We start from the raw sequence: 17602 nt of genomic DNA on the forward strand, positions 1-17602 counted from the left end.
GGGGATCAAAAAATCGCATATACTAGGCCCCTAATGGGGCTAATAGTAAAAAAATAGTTAAAAAAGTTTAAAAAAAATTAAAACAATAAAAAAACACCAATATATTAAAAGTTTAAATCACCCCACTTTCCCACTTTTACATATAAACAGATAATAAACAATAAAAAAAAAATATATTAGATATCGCCACGTCCGAAAAATGCCCTAAAATGCCAGGGCAGTATAAATACCCCACAAGTGACCACATTTTGGAAAGAAGACACCCCAAGGTATTCCGTGAGGGGCATGGCGAGTTCCTAGAATATATTTTTTTTTTGGCACAAGTTAGCGGAAAATGATTATTTTTATTTTTTTCTCTTACAAAATCATTTTCCGCTAACTTGTGCCAAAAAAAAAAATATATTCTAGGAACTCGCCATGCCCCTCACGGAATACCTTGGGGTGTCTTCTATCCAAAATGGGGTCACATGTGGGGTATTTATACTGCCCTGGCATTTTAGGGGCCCTAAAGCGTGAGAAGAAGTCTGGAATCCAAATGCCTAAAAATGCCCTCCTAAAAGGTACTCATTGCAATTTGGGCTCCTTTGCGCACCTAGGCTGCAAAAAAGTGTCACACATGTGGTATCGCTGTACTCAGGAGAAGTAGGGCAATGAGTTTTGGGGTGTCTTTTTATATATACCCATGCTGGGTGAGAGAAATATCTCTCTAAAATTACAACTTTGTATAAAAAAATGGGAAAAGTTGACTTTTAGAGATATTTCTCTCACCCAGCATGGGTATATGTAAAAATACACCCCAAAACACATTGCCCTACTTCTTCTGAGTACGGCAATACCACATGTGTGACACTTTTTTGCAGCCTAGGTGGGCAAAGGGGCCCAAATTCTAAAGAGCACCTTTAGGATTTCACAGGGCATTTTTGACACATTTGGATTTCAAACTACTTCTCATGCATTAGGGCCCCTAAAATGCCAGGGCAGTATAAATACCCCACAAGTGACCCCATTTTGGAAAGAAGACACCCCAAGGTATTTTGTGATGGGCATAGTGAGTTCATGGAAGTATTATTTTTTGTCACAAGTTAGTGGAATATGAGACTTTGTAAGAAATAAAAATAAAATATTTTCCGCTAACTTGTGACAAAAAATAAAAACTTCTATAAACTCACTATGCCCATCAGCGAATACCTTAGGGTGTCTACCTTCCGAAATGGGGTCATTTGTGGGGTGTTTCTACTGTCTGGGCATTGCGGAACCTCAGGAAACATGACAGGTGCTCAAAAAGTCAGAGCTGCTTCAAAATGCGGAAATTCACATTTGTGTACCATAGTTTGTAAACGCTATAACTTTTGCGCAAACCAATAAATATACACTTATTGCATTTTTTTAATCAAAGACATGTAGAATAATAAATTTAGAGAAAAATTTATATAGAAATGTAGTTTTATTGGAAAAATTTTACAACTGAAACTGAATTTCGATTAATAACAAAAAAAGTACAAATGTCAGCAGCAATGAAATACCACCAAATGAAAGCTCTATTAGTGAGAAGAAAAGGAGGTAAAATTCATTTGGGTGGTAAGTTGTATGACCGAGCAATAAACCGTGAAAGTAGTGTAGTGCAGAATTGAAAAAAGTGGTCTGGTCATTAAGGGGGTTTAAGCTAGGGGAGCTGAGGTGGTTAAAGTAGTGTCACAACCAGACAGCTGAGAAGCTCTGACAGAGGCCTTTCAGAACCTCCTCTTTGAGTTTCTGTGTTGTGGTATTCAGCTCCTCCTCTCGTTAGCCTCTCTCAGCTGTTATGTGTTGGACTAATTGCTTCCCTTTAAATTCTTCCCCAGAAGGCTTTTCTGGGCGGCTTATATTTCTTCCTGGAGTATGTGTGCATGCCCATCTGGTTCTCCTCTGCTCTACAAAGTTAAGTGTTATACTGTTATCTGTTATTTTCTGTTTGCTGGATCCCAGGTGACCCTGACTCCCTCCGTGTCTGGTGTAGGGAGCCGGTGGTCGTGTCCCCTCACTATTGTAGGGTGCTCAGGGCTTTATAGTCAAGGTTCGTGGATATGCATACCTCCACCATTCGGATCTATGCATAGGCTGAGCAGCCAGGGAAAGTGCCAGGTCTTCTACAGGGGTCTCCCTTTTGTTCCTTAGCTTCTGGATCCAGCGAGTCATTTATGCATGTTGTTTTGCCTTGTTTCCTGTACACCGTCCGTGACATTATAAGCCGCCATAACCGTCTCAAGCATGGATCCGGTTTCACTTTTGGCTGAACGCCTTCAGGGTCTTTCATTGGAGGTAGCTGATCTCCGCAGGACTTTTTCTCAGCTTCAAGTGACCGGTTCAGCTGGCGTTCATGGAGTTTGTTCTGAGCCTAAGATCTCGCTCCCGGATACGTTCTCCGGGGGTAGTGAGAATTTTGTGCGTTTTAGAGAGGCTTGCAAACTCCATTTTCGCCTTCTTCCCCATTCTTCTGGTGATGAGGAACGGAGGGTGGGGATCATTATATCGCTGCTCAGGGGTAACGCTCAGTCCTGGGCCTTTTCGCTGCCGGAGGGGGCACGGCCCCTCCGTTCAGTGGAGGAATTCTTTTTAGCCCTGGGTCAGATATATGATGATCCGGATCGTATTGCTCTGGCGGAGTCTAGACTACGTCTCCTATGCCAGGGTAAACAATCCGCAGAAATATACTGCTCAGAATTTCGGAGATGGGCAGCTGATACTGGTTGGAATGATGCTGCACTCCGAAGTCAATTTTGCCATGGTCTTTCAGAGGGATTGAAAGATGCATTTGCCTTTCATGAAAGGCCTATTTCTTTGGACTCTGCTATGTCTCAGGCCGTTCGTATTGACAGGCGTCTTAGAGAGAGAGGAGAGATCTCTCCTTCCTGTCATACTCGGTCCCAGGACTGTGCAGCGGTCCCATTCTCTGCGCAGGGGTCTCAGTCGCTGTCAGCCCCTTCTGAGCAGGAGCCCATGCAGCTGGGGTTGATTGCTTCTGACAATAGAAGATTCAGCCCGCATGGGAGGGTTTGTTTTTGTTGTGGAGGTATTAATCATTTGGCAAATATTTGTCCCTCTAGGAGATTCAGGCAGTTCTCTGGGTATAATAAAGAAACAAAGAGGAAAAAATCTTTGAAAAATGTTCCGTCTGTTACTATTGGCAGGGTTGAGGCGGAGATTGAAGGTTTTCCGTTTGCTTGTAGTTCCCGTTTTGTCCTGCCGGCTAGGGTGGCGCTAGAGAGCAAGAACATTTTTTGTGAGATTTTTGTGGATAGTGGAGCAGCGGTCAATCTCATTGATAATCACTTTGCGATAACTCATGGTTTCCAGGTGTGCGCTTTGAGAAAGGATATTCCTGTTTTTGCTATCGATTCCGCTCCACTTTCTCAGAAATCATTAAAGGGCATAGTTCACAATATCCGTTTAATTGTGAGTGATGCTCATATTGAGGATGTGTCATGTTTCGTCCTTAGCGGTTTGCCCACCCCTCTGGTGTTGGGGCTGCCCTGGCTCACTAAGCATAACCCCACCATTGATTGGCAAGCGAAGCAAATAAATGGTTGGAGTGACTTTTGCAGAGAGAATTGCCTCATGACATCTGTTTCTGAGGTTGCTACTAAGACTGTACCATCTTTTCTCTCTGAATTTTCGGATGTCTTCTCTGAGAGTGGAGTTCAGGATTTGCCCCCGCACAGGGAGTACGATTGCCCTATTAATCTCATCCCAGACGCCAAGCTGCCTAAATCTCGTTTATACAATCTTTCCCAACCTGAGAGGATCGCTATGCGTGCTTATATCTCTGAGAGTCTGAGAAAGGGACACATACGACCCTCGAAGTCACCTGTTGCCGCTGGTTTTTTCTTTGTTAAGAAAAAAGATGGTTCTTTAAGACCTTGTCTGGATTTCAGGGAGCTGAACAATATCACAATTCGTGACCCTTATCCTCTTCCTCTGATCCCGGACCTATTTAACCAGGTTGTTGGGGCTAAAGTCTTTTCCAAATTAGATTTAAGAGGGGCATACAACCTGGTCAGGGTCAGAGAAGGGGACGAATGGAAGACGGCCTTCAATACCCCTGAGGGCCATTTTGAAAACTTGGTTATGCCTTTTGGTTTGATGAATGCCCCAGCCGTTTTTCAGCATTTCGTGAACAGCATTTTTTATCATTTGATGGGAAAATTTGTATTGGTGTATTTGGATGACATTTTGATTTTTTCTCCCGATTTCAAAACTCATAAGGAACATTTACGTCAGGTCTTGCTCATCCTGCGGGAGAATAAATTATATGCGAAACTGGAAAAATGTGTGTTTGCGGTTCCAGAAATTCAATTTCTGGGGTTTCTTCTCTCCGCTTCTGGTTTTCGCATGGACCCCGAGAAGGTCCGCGCTGTGCTTGAGTGGGAGCTTCCTGAGAATCAAAAGGCGCTGATGCGTTTTTTGGGCTTTGCCAATTATTACAGGAAGTTCATTTTGAATTATTCTTCTATTGTTAAACCACTCACTGATATGACCAGAAAGGGGGTAGATTTTTCTTCTTGGTCAGTAGAGGCGCGTAAGGCTTTTTCTGATATCAAGGAGAGTTTTGCTTCCGCTCCCATCTTGGTGCAACCTGATGTTTCGTTACCCTTCATAGTTGAGGTTGATGCTTCTGAGGTGGGTGTGGGGGCGGTCTTGTCTCAGGGTTCCTCTCCTGCCAATTGGCGACCGTGTGCCTTTTTCTCAAGAAAACTCTCCTCCGCAGAGAGAAATTACGATGTGGGAGATAGGGAATTGTTGGCCATCATGTTGGCTTTTGAGGAATGGCGCCATTGGCTAGAGGGAGCCAGACACCCTATTACCGTATTTACTGACCATAAAAATCTGGCCTACTTGGAGTCAGCCAAGCGTCTGAACCCGAGACAGGCCAGATGGTCGTTGTTCTTTTCTAGGTTTAATTTTGTTGTCACGTTCCGCCCTGGAGTTAAGAATGTGAAGGCAGATGCCCTGTCACGTTGTTTTCCGGGAGGCGGGAATTTTGAACACCCGGGTCCCATTTTGGCTGAAGGTGTGGTGGTCTCTGCTCTTTTTCCTGAATTGGAGGCAGAGGTGCAGGCAGCCCAGTCAGAGGCTCCTGATCTTTGTCCTCCTGGGAGGTTGTTTGTGCCTCTCGCTTTAAGACACAAGATTTTTAAAGAACACCACGATACGGTCCTTGCTGGGCACCCGGGGGTAAGAGCCACACTGGATCTCATCGCTCGGAGATTCTGGTGGCCTGCGCTTCGTAAGTCAGTTGAGGGTTTTGTGGCAGCCTGCGAGACTTGCGCTCGTGCCAAAGTCCCTCATTCACGGCCATCAGGTCCTCTCCTTCCCTTACCCATTCCTTCCCGTCCTTGGACACATCTGTCCATGGACTTTATCACGGACCTGCCTCGTTCCTCGGGGAAGACTGTGATTCTGGTGGTGGTGGACCGTTTTAGCAAAATGGTGCATTTCATCCCTTTTCCTGGTTTGCCCAATGCTAAGACGCTGGCGCAGGCATTTGTTGATCACATTGTCAAATTGCACGGTATTCCTTCAGACATAGTCTCTGATAGGGGCACGCAGTTTGTTTCCAGATTCTGGAAGGCTTTCTGTTCTCGCTTGGGGGTTCGGTTGTCATTCTCTTCTGCTTTCCACCCGCAGTCGAATGGCCAGACAGAGCGCTGCAATCAGAATCTGGAGACATATCTGCGTTGTTTTGTGGCGGAGAATCAAGAGGATTGGTGTTCTTTTTTGTCCCTTGCTGAGTTTGCTTTAAATAACCGTCGTCAGGAGTCCTCTGATAAGTCACCATTTTTTGGTGCATATGGGTTTCATCCACAGTTTGGGACTTTCTCGGGAGAGGGGTCTTCTGGTTTACCTGATGAGGACAGATTCTCCTCGTCTTTGTCATCTATTTGGCAAAAGATTCAAGATAATCTAAAGAGCATGAGTGAGAGATATAAGCGTGTGGCTGATAAGAGACGTGTGCTTGGTCCGGACCTGAATGTTGGTGATCTGGTGTGGTTGTCTACCAAGAATATCAAATTGAAGGTTCCCTCCTGGAAGTTGGGTCCTAGGTTTATTGGGCCTTACAAAATCCTGTCTGTCATCAATCCTGTTGCATACCGTCTTGATCTTCCTCAGACTTGGAAGATCCATAATGTTTTTCATAAGTCCTTATTGAAACCTTATGTTCAACCCATTGTACCCTCGCCTTTGCCTCCTCCTCCGATTATGGTTGATGGGAATCTTGAATTTCAGGTCTCTAGGATTGTGGATTCTCGTCTTGTCCACGGTTCTCTTCAGTATCTTGTTGAGCAGAGGATGTGGGTCCCAGTGACGGACATTAAAGCCTCTCGTCTCATCAGGGCTTTCCATAGGTCCCATCCTGAGAAGGTGGGTTCTGAGTGTCCGGAGTCCACTCGTAGAGGGAGGGGTACTGTCACAACCAGACAGCTGAGAAGCTCTGACAGAGGCCTTTCAGAACCTCCTCTTTGAGTTTCTGTGTTGTGGTATTCAGCTCCTCCTCTCGTTAGCCTCTCTCAGCTGTTATGTGTTGGACTAATTGCTTCCCTTTAAATTCTTCCCCAGAAGGCTTTTCTGGGCGGCTTATATTTCTTCCTGGAGTATGTGTGCATGCCCATCTGGTTCTCCTCTGCTCTACAAAGTTAAGTGTTATACTGTTATCTGTTATTTTCTGTTTGCTGGATCCCAGGTGACCCTGACTCCCTCCGTGTCTGGTGTAGGGAGCCGGTGGTCGTGTCCCCTCACTATTGTAGGGTGCTCAGGGCTTTATAGTCAAGGTTCGTGGATATGCATACCTCCACCATTCGGATCTATGCATAGGCTGAGCAGCCAGGGAAAGTGCCAGGTCTTCTACAGGGGTCTCCCTTTTGTTCCTTAGCTTCTGGATCCAGCGAGTCATTTATGCATGTTGATTTGCCTTGTTTTCTGTACACCGTCCGTGACAAGTAGTAAAGCAAAAAAAAACTTTACAAGTTTGGTATCGCCGCATTCGTATTGAGCTGCAGAATAAGGAAGAAGTCAGGGTATTTTCAATGCACAGTGAATGCTATAAAACCCCAAAAACCTTGGCGGAATTTTTTTTTTTTTTTCAATTTTGACAAATAAATTCCCGTTTTCCAATATGAGATATGGTAAATTAAATGGTGGCAATAAAAAATGCATCTTGTCCCGCAAAAAAAAAAATACCTTCATATAGCTATGTGAAAGGAAAAATATAAAGCTATAGTTACTGGGGCGTGTGGAGGAAAAATCCAAAATGCAAAAATGAAAATAGGACTTGATGCCAAAGGGTTAGACCAGTTAAAGGGCCTGCACATTGGGTGGTTGAATTGTCAATCTCTGAAAACTGACCGAGAGCAATACACATGCTATGCATGGAATGTAGTTGTAAGGGTCAGCCCCTAGAATACTGTTCTTTGCACAGATATCTACAATATGGTGCACATAGACTGTGATGACTTATTTCAGCCACTAGAGGTCACTGTGGCTCTGAGTAAGAGGAAGCTGAACTGTTTCTGAGATGCACAAGAGGTAGGAGGAGCCAGAAGTTCCCGGGGTTTTGGGTCCTGGCTAGAGGTGGAAGTGCCCTGAGAGCTGTGAGAGGATGGCTGCCATGTTAGGAGCCAAGTAAAGGCTAGTGATGGGACATGGAGCCTGACTGATGGAGTCCTGAGAAGCTGGCTGTGCTGGAGACAGGCCAAGATAGACTCTGAACTGAAGTGCTGCAGCTGTGACCCAGAGAACGAGACGGCACAGTGTGTTACAGAGGAGTGAGACCGTGTGTAGAGACCAGCCGGATCCTTCCTGCCAGAGGTGGAGAGCTGCATCTGTTGTGACCAGAGAGAGAAAGATAGACAAGCAAGCGACCGGACCTGGAGCCAGACTGCATCTTATTAGATCCAAGAGAATCTGCAGAACTGTGAGTGGCACCGGTGCTTATCTGTGATAGTTTATAGAGTCAGGGACTTAGTCAGTGCGCTGTAGAGGCGTCCCCTGGGTAGCAGGGCTAGATAGGAGTATACTAGCTGAGTGTAGCCTGGACTCTGATGTGTATACTGTGGAACGCATTTATTCTAACTCGTGTCCATGCAATCTGTGTAAACCTGTTTATACTGTTAATCCGATTTTCCGGAAGTTACATCTGGTTCTTTAATAAAGCCGGCTTTTGCTTCAGTCTCCTTGTCCGCTGTACTGTACTTGAATCCTGCTTTGCGGTCTCTCCCTCCTCTGACCGCTACATAGTGATGAGCGAGCATGATCGGCTGAACTGCTGTTCGGCTCGAGCATCACTATGCTCGGCAGATCCGAGTGCTCAGCCGATAATTTGGGTGCTCGAATACAATGGAAGTCAATGGGAGAACCCCAGGCACCCCCTACTTGGAAGAGAAGAGGATGTCTGATTCATAAAAAAAAGTTAGAAATTGATGGAAACCCAGTGGTTTGGCAACAGCATTAAGAGGATAGCTGGATGCATCTTAGACTCCTATTATGTACAACATACAACCACACAAAGACTATATGCCAAAAACAAGGTATGTGCAAGCCATCAATCTATCCATGAGACAGATAACAGCCAACATACCTTACAATGGCAGACTTGCACACTACAAGATATTCCAAAACAACTCTCATCTGACTGAGAACCAGTAAACTTCAAAGTTATTTTGTATCTGTTGGGTGGACCTGCACACCTAGATCAATATCATTAGGGCGACAAAAAGTTTTCTGATTGTCCTAACATAATATTCAATAACCTTTCTATACAGTTTTGGCATGTAAAAACTAATTTGCATAAACATGGGTATATAGGAAAGACATGCAAATGAGCAGAATATCTCATGAACAGCGCCCTCTATTAGTTGCATAGTGTTATGACAAGACTATTCACTCAAAACAGCGAATATTCTTTCAAACCCCTATGCAACTAATCGAGGGTGCTGTTCATGAGTCATGATTCATAAGTCATGATTACAGCGCCCTCTATTAGTTGCATAGTGTTATGACAAGACTATTCGCTGAGATCATATTCGCTATATTGCTCTATTTCTATATTCTTTTTTTAAAATATTTGGAATATTCTAAAAAACAAATATATAGCAATGTAGCGAATATTATGTAATAATTATGTAGTAAGTCAATGATAATATCTGACACTGGAAAAACTGGGTAATAACTCAGTATAGATCGCGAGTTATTACCCAGCTTTCCCTGTGTCAGATTTTATCACTGAGTTTTTACCCAGCTTTCCCAGTGTCAGATATCATCCTAGTGTAGATCGTAAATATTCTAATCGCAAATTTTTATTGCGAATCTTCCATGCAAAAGACTACACTAATAAGCTTGTTATAAGACTCCGTCTAATATTCTTGTCAGAATACTATGAAACCAATAGATGGTGCTATTGAGTTATGAACAGCGCCCTCTATTGGTTTCATAGTCTTCTGACAAGAATATTAGACTTGTCATAAGACTGTGAAACCTATAGAGGGCGCTGTTCATAACTCAATAGCACCATCTATTGGTTTTCGTAGTCTTATGACAGCTGAAAAACAAGGCAGATTCTGCTCATTTGCATGTCTTTCCCATATGCCCATGTTTATGTAAATGAGTTTTTACGTAACAAAACTGTATAGAAAGGTTATTGAATACTATGTTAGGACAATCAGAAAACTTTTTGTCGCCCTAATGATATTGATCTAGGTGTGCAGGTCCACCTAAGCCATCCAACAGATGCAAAATAACTTTGAGGTTTACTGGTTCTCAGTCAGATGAGAGCTGGTTTGAAATATCTCATGGTGCACAAGGCTGCCATTGTAAGGTATGCTAACTAAGCCTGTCATCTGTCTCATGGATAGATTGATGGCTTGCACATACATGGCTTTTGGCATATAGCCTTTGTCTCCATCCAGCTATCCTCTTAATGCTGTTTCCAAACCATTTTGATGAGGTTTCCATCAATTTCAAACATTTTTTTAATGAACCAGACATCCTCTTCTCTTCTGAGCAGGGGGTGGTTGGTTGTCTCCCATTGACTTCCATTATACTCGGGTGCTACCCATTGTAATACAGAAGCTGGCGTAGCAATTACCTGATAACCAAGAGTCTAGGGAAGAGCTGCTGCTTTGTGATTTTTTTTTTACAATTATTTTAAATGAATGACCATTTATGTTATACATGGATTGGCTGGGTCTAGGAGAGCCACTGTTTACAGCAGCTGCTTTGGCTCATAGGCAATAAGTAGAAGATTTCCCCTTCTATTATATCCATTTACAGCAGGATGCTACTACAGATGTAACTGGTAGTGTTGAGCGAAGCAAAGGCAAATTCTCCTCAAGCTTCAAGGTAGCGATTCTATTTTCCCTGAAATGGCGGTAAAAAAATAGATACCTCATCCATTTGAAATTGAAGATACCGTGCGATATTTAGCGCCCGGTGATGCATGATGCTAGCATATCGTCATGATGACGTCACCACGTGAGAATATTTGCAGTGTCTTCAATCAAAATGACCGCGGCAGCCTCTACATGATCAAATGGATGAGTATTTTTTTTACCGGATTAACCCCTGAAAGCCCTCAATGTTAATCTCAGATGCTGCGATCAGCGATGAATGCTGCATCTGACGGGTTCAATGACGGAGGCGGCACCATCGCCAGTCCCTGTCATTGTGCCCACTACATACAAATAAATGCGCTTCGTGATAAAGTAATTCGTCATAAAGAGAATTTTTGTGAAATTTGGCGAAGCAGCCGTATCAATTTTTTCTGGATTTTGCTCATCTCTAGTGCCTGGAGCTATATATATTAGTGCTCATGCACACAACGATTGTTGTTTTGCCATCTCTTTTTCCCTGATCCGTTGTTCCGTATCTTCCGTTCTATTATTGCACAAAACATATCCATATGGTTTCCGTATTTGATCTGTTTTTTGCGGATCATATACAGAGACAGTAACTTATTAATCACCAAACCCATGAGCAATATGGGCTGGGCATAGCATTTCTACAATATGTATCCGCAAAATACGGATGAAATACGGATGACATACGGATGTGTTCCGTATGCGTTCTGTATTTTTTGCGGACCCATTGACTTGAATGGGGCCTCGGACCGTGATTTGCAGACAATAATATGACATGCACTACTTTTTTGCACAACGGCCATGCGGACAAACGGAATGCACACGGAGTAACTTCTGTATTATCTACAGCCCTATTGAAGTGAATGGTTCTGCATACGGTCTGCAAAAAAAACGGAACGGAAGCGGAAAGAAAATCCGTTCGTGTGCATGAGCCCTTACTGCAGTTACCACTAATTACAGACCGCACCTGGACTTTCCACTGCCACGACCATCATCTCTTCACACATCTAACTTATGACCTTGTCTATTCCATGCTATGCTGCTATTTCTGGTGGCTACCAGTTATTACCCCTACACACCTTACCCTTTGCTACGTATCGAGTGTGGAACCACGGTACCAACCAACCATATTGAGGTCCATTCACACGTCGGCAACTGTTTTGCGGTCTGCAAATTGTGGATCCGCAAAACATGGACACCGGTCATGTGCATTCTGCATTTTGCGGGCTGCACATGGCCGGAACTATAATAGAAATGCCTATTCTTGTCCGTGGCTGCGGACAAGAATAGGACATGTTGTATTTTTTTGTGGGGGCATGGAACAGAAGTGTGGATGCGGAAAGCACACTGTGTGCTGTCCGCATCTCTTGCGTCCCCATTGAAAAAGAATGGGTCCACACCCGTTCTGTCAAATTGCGGAACAGATGCGGATCCATTTTTTACGGATGTGTGAATGGACCCTAGTGCTTCCTCAGTATTCACCCTTTAACCCCTGTACAGGGATCTGGACTTCGCTCCGAGGTAACAACCAGGCCATCCACTGCTGGGATAGTCCCGGTGTAGTTGGCAGCTGACCAACTGGGGTCAGGAATCTGGTGCAAGCACTAGGAGCTTAGGATGCAGAAAACACACAAAAACTACATATATATATATATATATATATATATATATATATAAATGGGCAGTTAGAAAGGTTTTTGGTAACTTGGAGTCTTAGCTGCACAGAAACATGAAGACACCGATAGGTTGCAGGCTGGGGGGTGATCAGACTTAAGCAGGGTTAACAGGCTGGATACTGGGCAGGAGCATGGACAGTACAGACAATCTAGTTGAACAGAACTTGACACTGAAAACTAGAGGTAATGGAATACAGTAGAGATACAGGTAAATACTGAAGAACACACAAGTGGGAAATTGCATAGATAACGCAGGCAAGATGCAAGAAAATAGCTAAAGCTCCATGGGATCAAGCAAGGCATGGCCTGAACAATCCAAAGTGTGGGCAGGCTGAGTATGTACATATTCCAGATCGCAAATTCAAGGTTGGGGCAAGTGGCAAGGAGCAGAATTGTTAGACAGAAAGATCACACCACTAGAAAACCCTAAGATCAGGCTACTACCCCTTTGGGGAGGCTGCCTTAAATACCAAGGGAACCTCAGCCATTGGCTAGGGAAGGATTTACAGATGCACGCACTGGCCCTTTAAGAGGCCACAGATGAAAGTGCTTGTACCCTAAGGGAATGGAGACTGGAGCAATGGAGGCAGCAGCTTGCAGAAGTCACTGGGTGTCATAGTAAATAGCAGAATAGTGGCATGGGTGGACTGCTGACTTGACACCCTTTCCACATTCACACTGTACTACTGCTGCTGCCAAATAAAAGGAGAAATTCCAGGCTTGTTCAATTTCAGAGTTTCTTCTGACAATTAACACTTGTGCGTGTATAAAAAAAAGGCAGGCATTTTGCCCCCATTAATGCATTCTTTTTGTATGCTTGTGCAGAAAAAGCCATTGTTTCTTCTGACATTAATATGTCTGTGTATAAACAAGGGGCAGGGATCTGCCTCCGTTAAGGTATAATTTTTGGATGCATGCTTTCAACAAGCCACAGTTTTTATCGATAATATTGTGTGTCTTTAAACGCCATCTGCCTCCAATAGGGGACAATTTTTGGAACATTTCTAATATTAAATGCAATAACAAATGTGACAAAACAAATTGTATTATTTAATGTGCTGTTTGTTCACACAAATAATGTCAGTGTCACTCTGACAGTATTTGCTTTTGCTATCATTACGTTAAAGAGCCTAAAGGATGAGGGAGAAAGAGCAAAAATTAGACTTAAAAACATAAAAAAAGACAGAACATATAAAAAATCCTAGAAGACCTCAAAATGTCATACCAATTTTCAGGCCAATTAGAGGACTTAATTCGTGTAGAATCAATACGGCCACAAATCAAAGTTTTTTTTTAAACATTTGACAAAATAAATTTGTTTTGTCAAAACAAATTTCAATTGATTGAATGCTGATACATTCCAGTTACCTCTTTCTTTTTGAGGTAAGATTACTTCATTCCTCATGCGTTTCCTACTTTCTTCTGGATCAATAAGGAGAAATATTTTTCCCAAATATACCACTTCCCTTCATCCATGTCACCTCCCATCAACTTGTTGGATATGTGTCATTTTTCAAGCGAGTTATGAAAACTATATATTTATAAATATATACTTAGATTTCAAGGTATATTTGAAATGTATTGTCACTTAATTAGTGTAATAGGACACTACTTACTTCAAGAAAGGTCATTAGTCTTTTGCAATGCCCACATTTAGGAGATATGAAGGAAATTGGTACAGCTTTTTCTCCAGCACCTCTCAAAACTCCTTCCATTAATTGCTATAGAAAAATGAAAAAATAAAGCATGAAATAACATACTTCTGTGAAAGGACTAATAAATGAGTTCACAACTTAAAAAAAGGAAAGTTATTACCGTATATGTTTAAGCTCCCCAGTAGAACTATTACACTATAAAAGCCTCAAATGGGAAAAAACACTTCCAAACTTGGAACCGAACTCAGCTTCGGTTCCGAGTGGTACCTTGGAACTGAAGCCAAGTTCGGTTCCAAGTTTTTTCACCGTAATAATCAATTACCGAAGTAATTCAACAGTCTTGCGCAACTTCATGAATAACTTACTTAGGCTTATCGGACCCCATACATTGTAATACTGTACGGAGACAAATCCCTATACAGTATTATAACAAATTTTTTAGCAAAGCAGCTTTGGATGTAGCATCCGAAGTCACTTCGCTCATCTCTAATGAAAATGCTTGATACAGCTGGAGAAGGGTTATGCGAATGCTGAGCTGCCTGCAGAGGAAAATTCTAGGACCCCCAGTAGGGCAAGTTTCGACTGGTATTTATGGCACTCTGCCATATTAAAATGGAAAATGAGCGAATTTCAGGTTACCACGGACCATAATGCAATTCTATGATGGAATGCATAACGGAATGCCTTTAGAGGCATTCTATCATATTAAAAGTCTATGGGCTGCAAAACGGATCTGTCCAGTTTCCGTTATGCAGGGAAGTCCTCTCCCCTCTTCGCTCATCTCTAGTTCAAACATTTCTGCTGATAAATTTTTAAATATATCTATAGCAGTTGGAGATATCATTTCTTAACCCCTTAGGGACCCATGACGTACCAATACAGCATGGTTCCCGAGTCCTTAACCACCTCCGGACCGCCTAACGCACATGTGCGTTCCGGAGGTGGCAGCGCTGCGCACAGTCACGCATATACGCGTCATCTCGCGAGACGCGAGATGACGCGAGTATGCGCCCGCGCGTGCGCAGTTCGCGCCGGCATTTCATCGAGAGGTATTTCGTCAGCAACCTGCCAGCCAATGATCGTCGCTGGCAGGTTGCTGATTTTTAAAAAATCCAATCAAAGTGCCAGATAGCAGATCATATTTGTAAATATGATCTGTTATATGGCTGCCTGCTCCTCTGCTGGTTCTTTTCGTCGGTTGGATCCAGCAGAGGAGCAGGCTTCACAGTGAGTACACCAAACACTACACTATAGCCCCTGATCACCCCCCTGAACCCCAATTAACCCTTTGATCACCCCTTTGATCACCCCTGTCAATCACAAGTGAAAAGAAAAAAGTGATCAGTGTAAACTGTCACTTTTTTTTTCACTGTTATTGACCGTTAGGTTTTAGGTATAGTTTAGGTCCCTTGGTTAGGTAGTTAGCGATCAGTTAGCGCCCAGCCCACCGCACCGCAGTCCGTTATTCGCTGATTAGCGTATCGCTAATCAGCATTTGTACTTTTATAGTATCTGGAAGTGATCAAAACTGATCACGGTCAGATCTATAATTGTATTAGTGTCACTTTAGTTCGCCCTCCACCCAAAACGCAGTGTTTGCCCGATCAGGCCTGATCGGTCGCCCACACGTGCGTTCGCCCACACCCGCCCCACCGCAGTGACAAAAAAAAAATTTTTTTTTGATCACTGCACATTCACTTTACACGCACTGCGGCGATAAAAAAATCAGTTTTGATATTTTTTATCAACCGCAGCGGCCTCCGGTACTTCGCTAGCCTCCCCTTTGTAAGACAGGCTTGCTTTTTTTTTCTTGGGTAGTCTCAGGGAATACCCCTAAATTTAGTTGCCCACATGTCTAACAGGGGGTATTCCTCTGAAGAGGCCTACAGGCTTCTGACCCAGTCGGATGAGGAGTGGGAGCCCTCATCTGATGAATCCAGCGGGTCAGAATACGAACCTGTAGAAAGCAGTGGCTCTCTGACCCAAAGTTCGGACGAGGAGGCTGAGGTCCCTGATACCACCAGGCGTACCCGGCCCCGTGTCGCTAGACCGCAGGTTGCGCAGGATCCGCTTCAAGAGCAGCAGAGTGGGGCTGGTGCTGTCGGATTACGTGGTGAGGCATACACCAGCAGCCCAGCCCTCCCTGGACCTAGTACCAGCACTGCCGTACAACCTGGTGAAGTAGCGAGCACCAGAAGGGCAGTTGAAGCTGGTACGGTGGCACGTGCAGTAGTGACCCCGTCGCAGCCACCGCAAAGACGTGCCCGTAGAGCCCCTAGAATCCCAGAGGTGCTGGCAAACCCTGATTGGCAGTCCCCAACTTCAGCCGCACCTGTAGTTTTCCCTTTCACTGCCCAGTCTGGAGTTCGGGTTGAGACGGCTCAGATCGGTTCGGCCCTGGGATTTTTTGAGCTGTTCTTGACTGCGGAGCTTTTAGACATAGTTGTGGCCGAAACAAACAGGTATGCCACACAATTTATCACCGCTAACCCGGGAAGCTTTTATGCCCAGCCTTTCCGGTGGAAACCAGTCCAAGTTTCCGAACTTAAAACTTTTCTGGGCCTCCTCCTCAACATGGGCCTGACAAAAAAACATGAATTGCGGTCATATTGGTCCACGAACCCGATTCATCACATGCCCATGTTCTCTGCTGCCATGTCCAGGGCACGTTTTGAGGCCATCCTGCGGTTCCTGCACTTTAGTGACAACACCGCCTCCCGTCCCAGGGGCCACCCTGCTTTTGACCGGCTCCACAAAATTCGGCCCCTCATAGACCATTTCAACCAGAAATTTGCAGATATTTATACCCCAGAGCAAAACATCTGCATAGACGAGTCCCTGATACATTTTACCGGGCGCCTTGGCTTCAAACAATACATCCCAAGCAAGCGCGCCCGGTATGGGGTCAAATTGTATAAGCTCTGTGAAAGGGCCACAGGCTATACCCACAAATTTCGGGTCTATGAGGGAAAAGATCAGACCCTGGAGCCGGTCGGTTGCCCTGACTACCTGGGGAGCAGTGGGAAGACAGTTTGGGACTTGGTGTCACCCTTATTCGGCAAGGGGTACCATCTTTATGTGGACAATTTTTACACAAGTGTGGCCCTCTTTAGGCATTTGTTTCTAGAACGGATTGGCGCCTGTGGTACCGCGCGAACTAGTCGCGCGGGCTTCCCCCAACGGCTCGTTAGCACCCGTCTTGCAAGGGGGCAGAGGGCCGCACTGTGTAACGAAGAACTGCTCGCGGTGAAATGGAGAGACAAGCGTGACGTTTACATGCTCTCCTCCATTCACGCAGACACGACAATACTAATTGAGCGAGCAACCCGTGTCATTGAAAAGCCCCTCTCAGTCCACGACTATAACCTCCACATGGGAGGGGTCGACTTCAATGACCAGATGTTGTCTCCGTATTTAGTTTCCCGACGCACCAGACGCTGGTATAAGAAGGTGTCTGTATATTTAATTCAATTGGCTCTGTACAATAGTTTTGTTCTCTACAGTAAGGCTGGGAGAACTGGATCCTTCCTCAAATTTCAGGAAGAGATCATCGAGAACCTCCTGTATCCAGGAGGTTCCGTGGCCCCAACCACCAGTGTAGTTAGCCGTCTACACGAGCGACATTTCCCCAATGTCGTTCCTGGTACCTCAACCCAACCGTCACCCCGAAAAAGATGTCGTGTCTGTAGCAGGAGTGGAATAAGGCGTGACACCCGCTATTTCTGTCCTGACTGTCCGGACCACCCTGCCCTATGCTTTGGAGAGTGTTTCCGGAAGTACCACTCACAGGTACACTATTAGCATAGGGATCATCTCACCAGGACAGGCACACAGGGCTATTAGGGCCCATTCACTCACTGCTGCTGCAAACGTCTCCTTTCAC

The 17602-nt window shown here is 44.4% G+C and overlaps 1 protein-coding gene across 1 annotated transcript in view; it reads right to left on the minus strand.

The window, feature by feature from the left end:
- LOC122942430 (thioredoxin-like) overlaps positions 1–17602 on the minus strand; it is a 51740-nt gene that overhangs the window by 13045 nt on the left and 21093 nt on the right. The window contains exon 2 of the mRNA XM_044300047.1: positions 13681–13785. Coding sequence (XP_044155982.1) covers positions 13681–13785 — 105 coding nt within the window. The remainder of the gene's footprint in view (positions 1–13680; positions 13786–17602) is intronic.

Source organism: Bufo gargarizans, chromosome 6, assembly GCF_014858855.1.
Source record: "Bufo gargarizans isolate SCDJY-AF-19 chromosome 6, ASM1485885v1, whole genome shotgun sequence".
NCBI classification, from domain to species: Eukaryota; Metazoa; Chordata; class Amphibia; order Anura; family Bufonidae; genus Bufo; species Bufo gargarizans.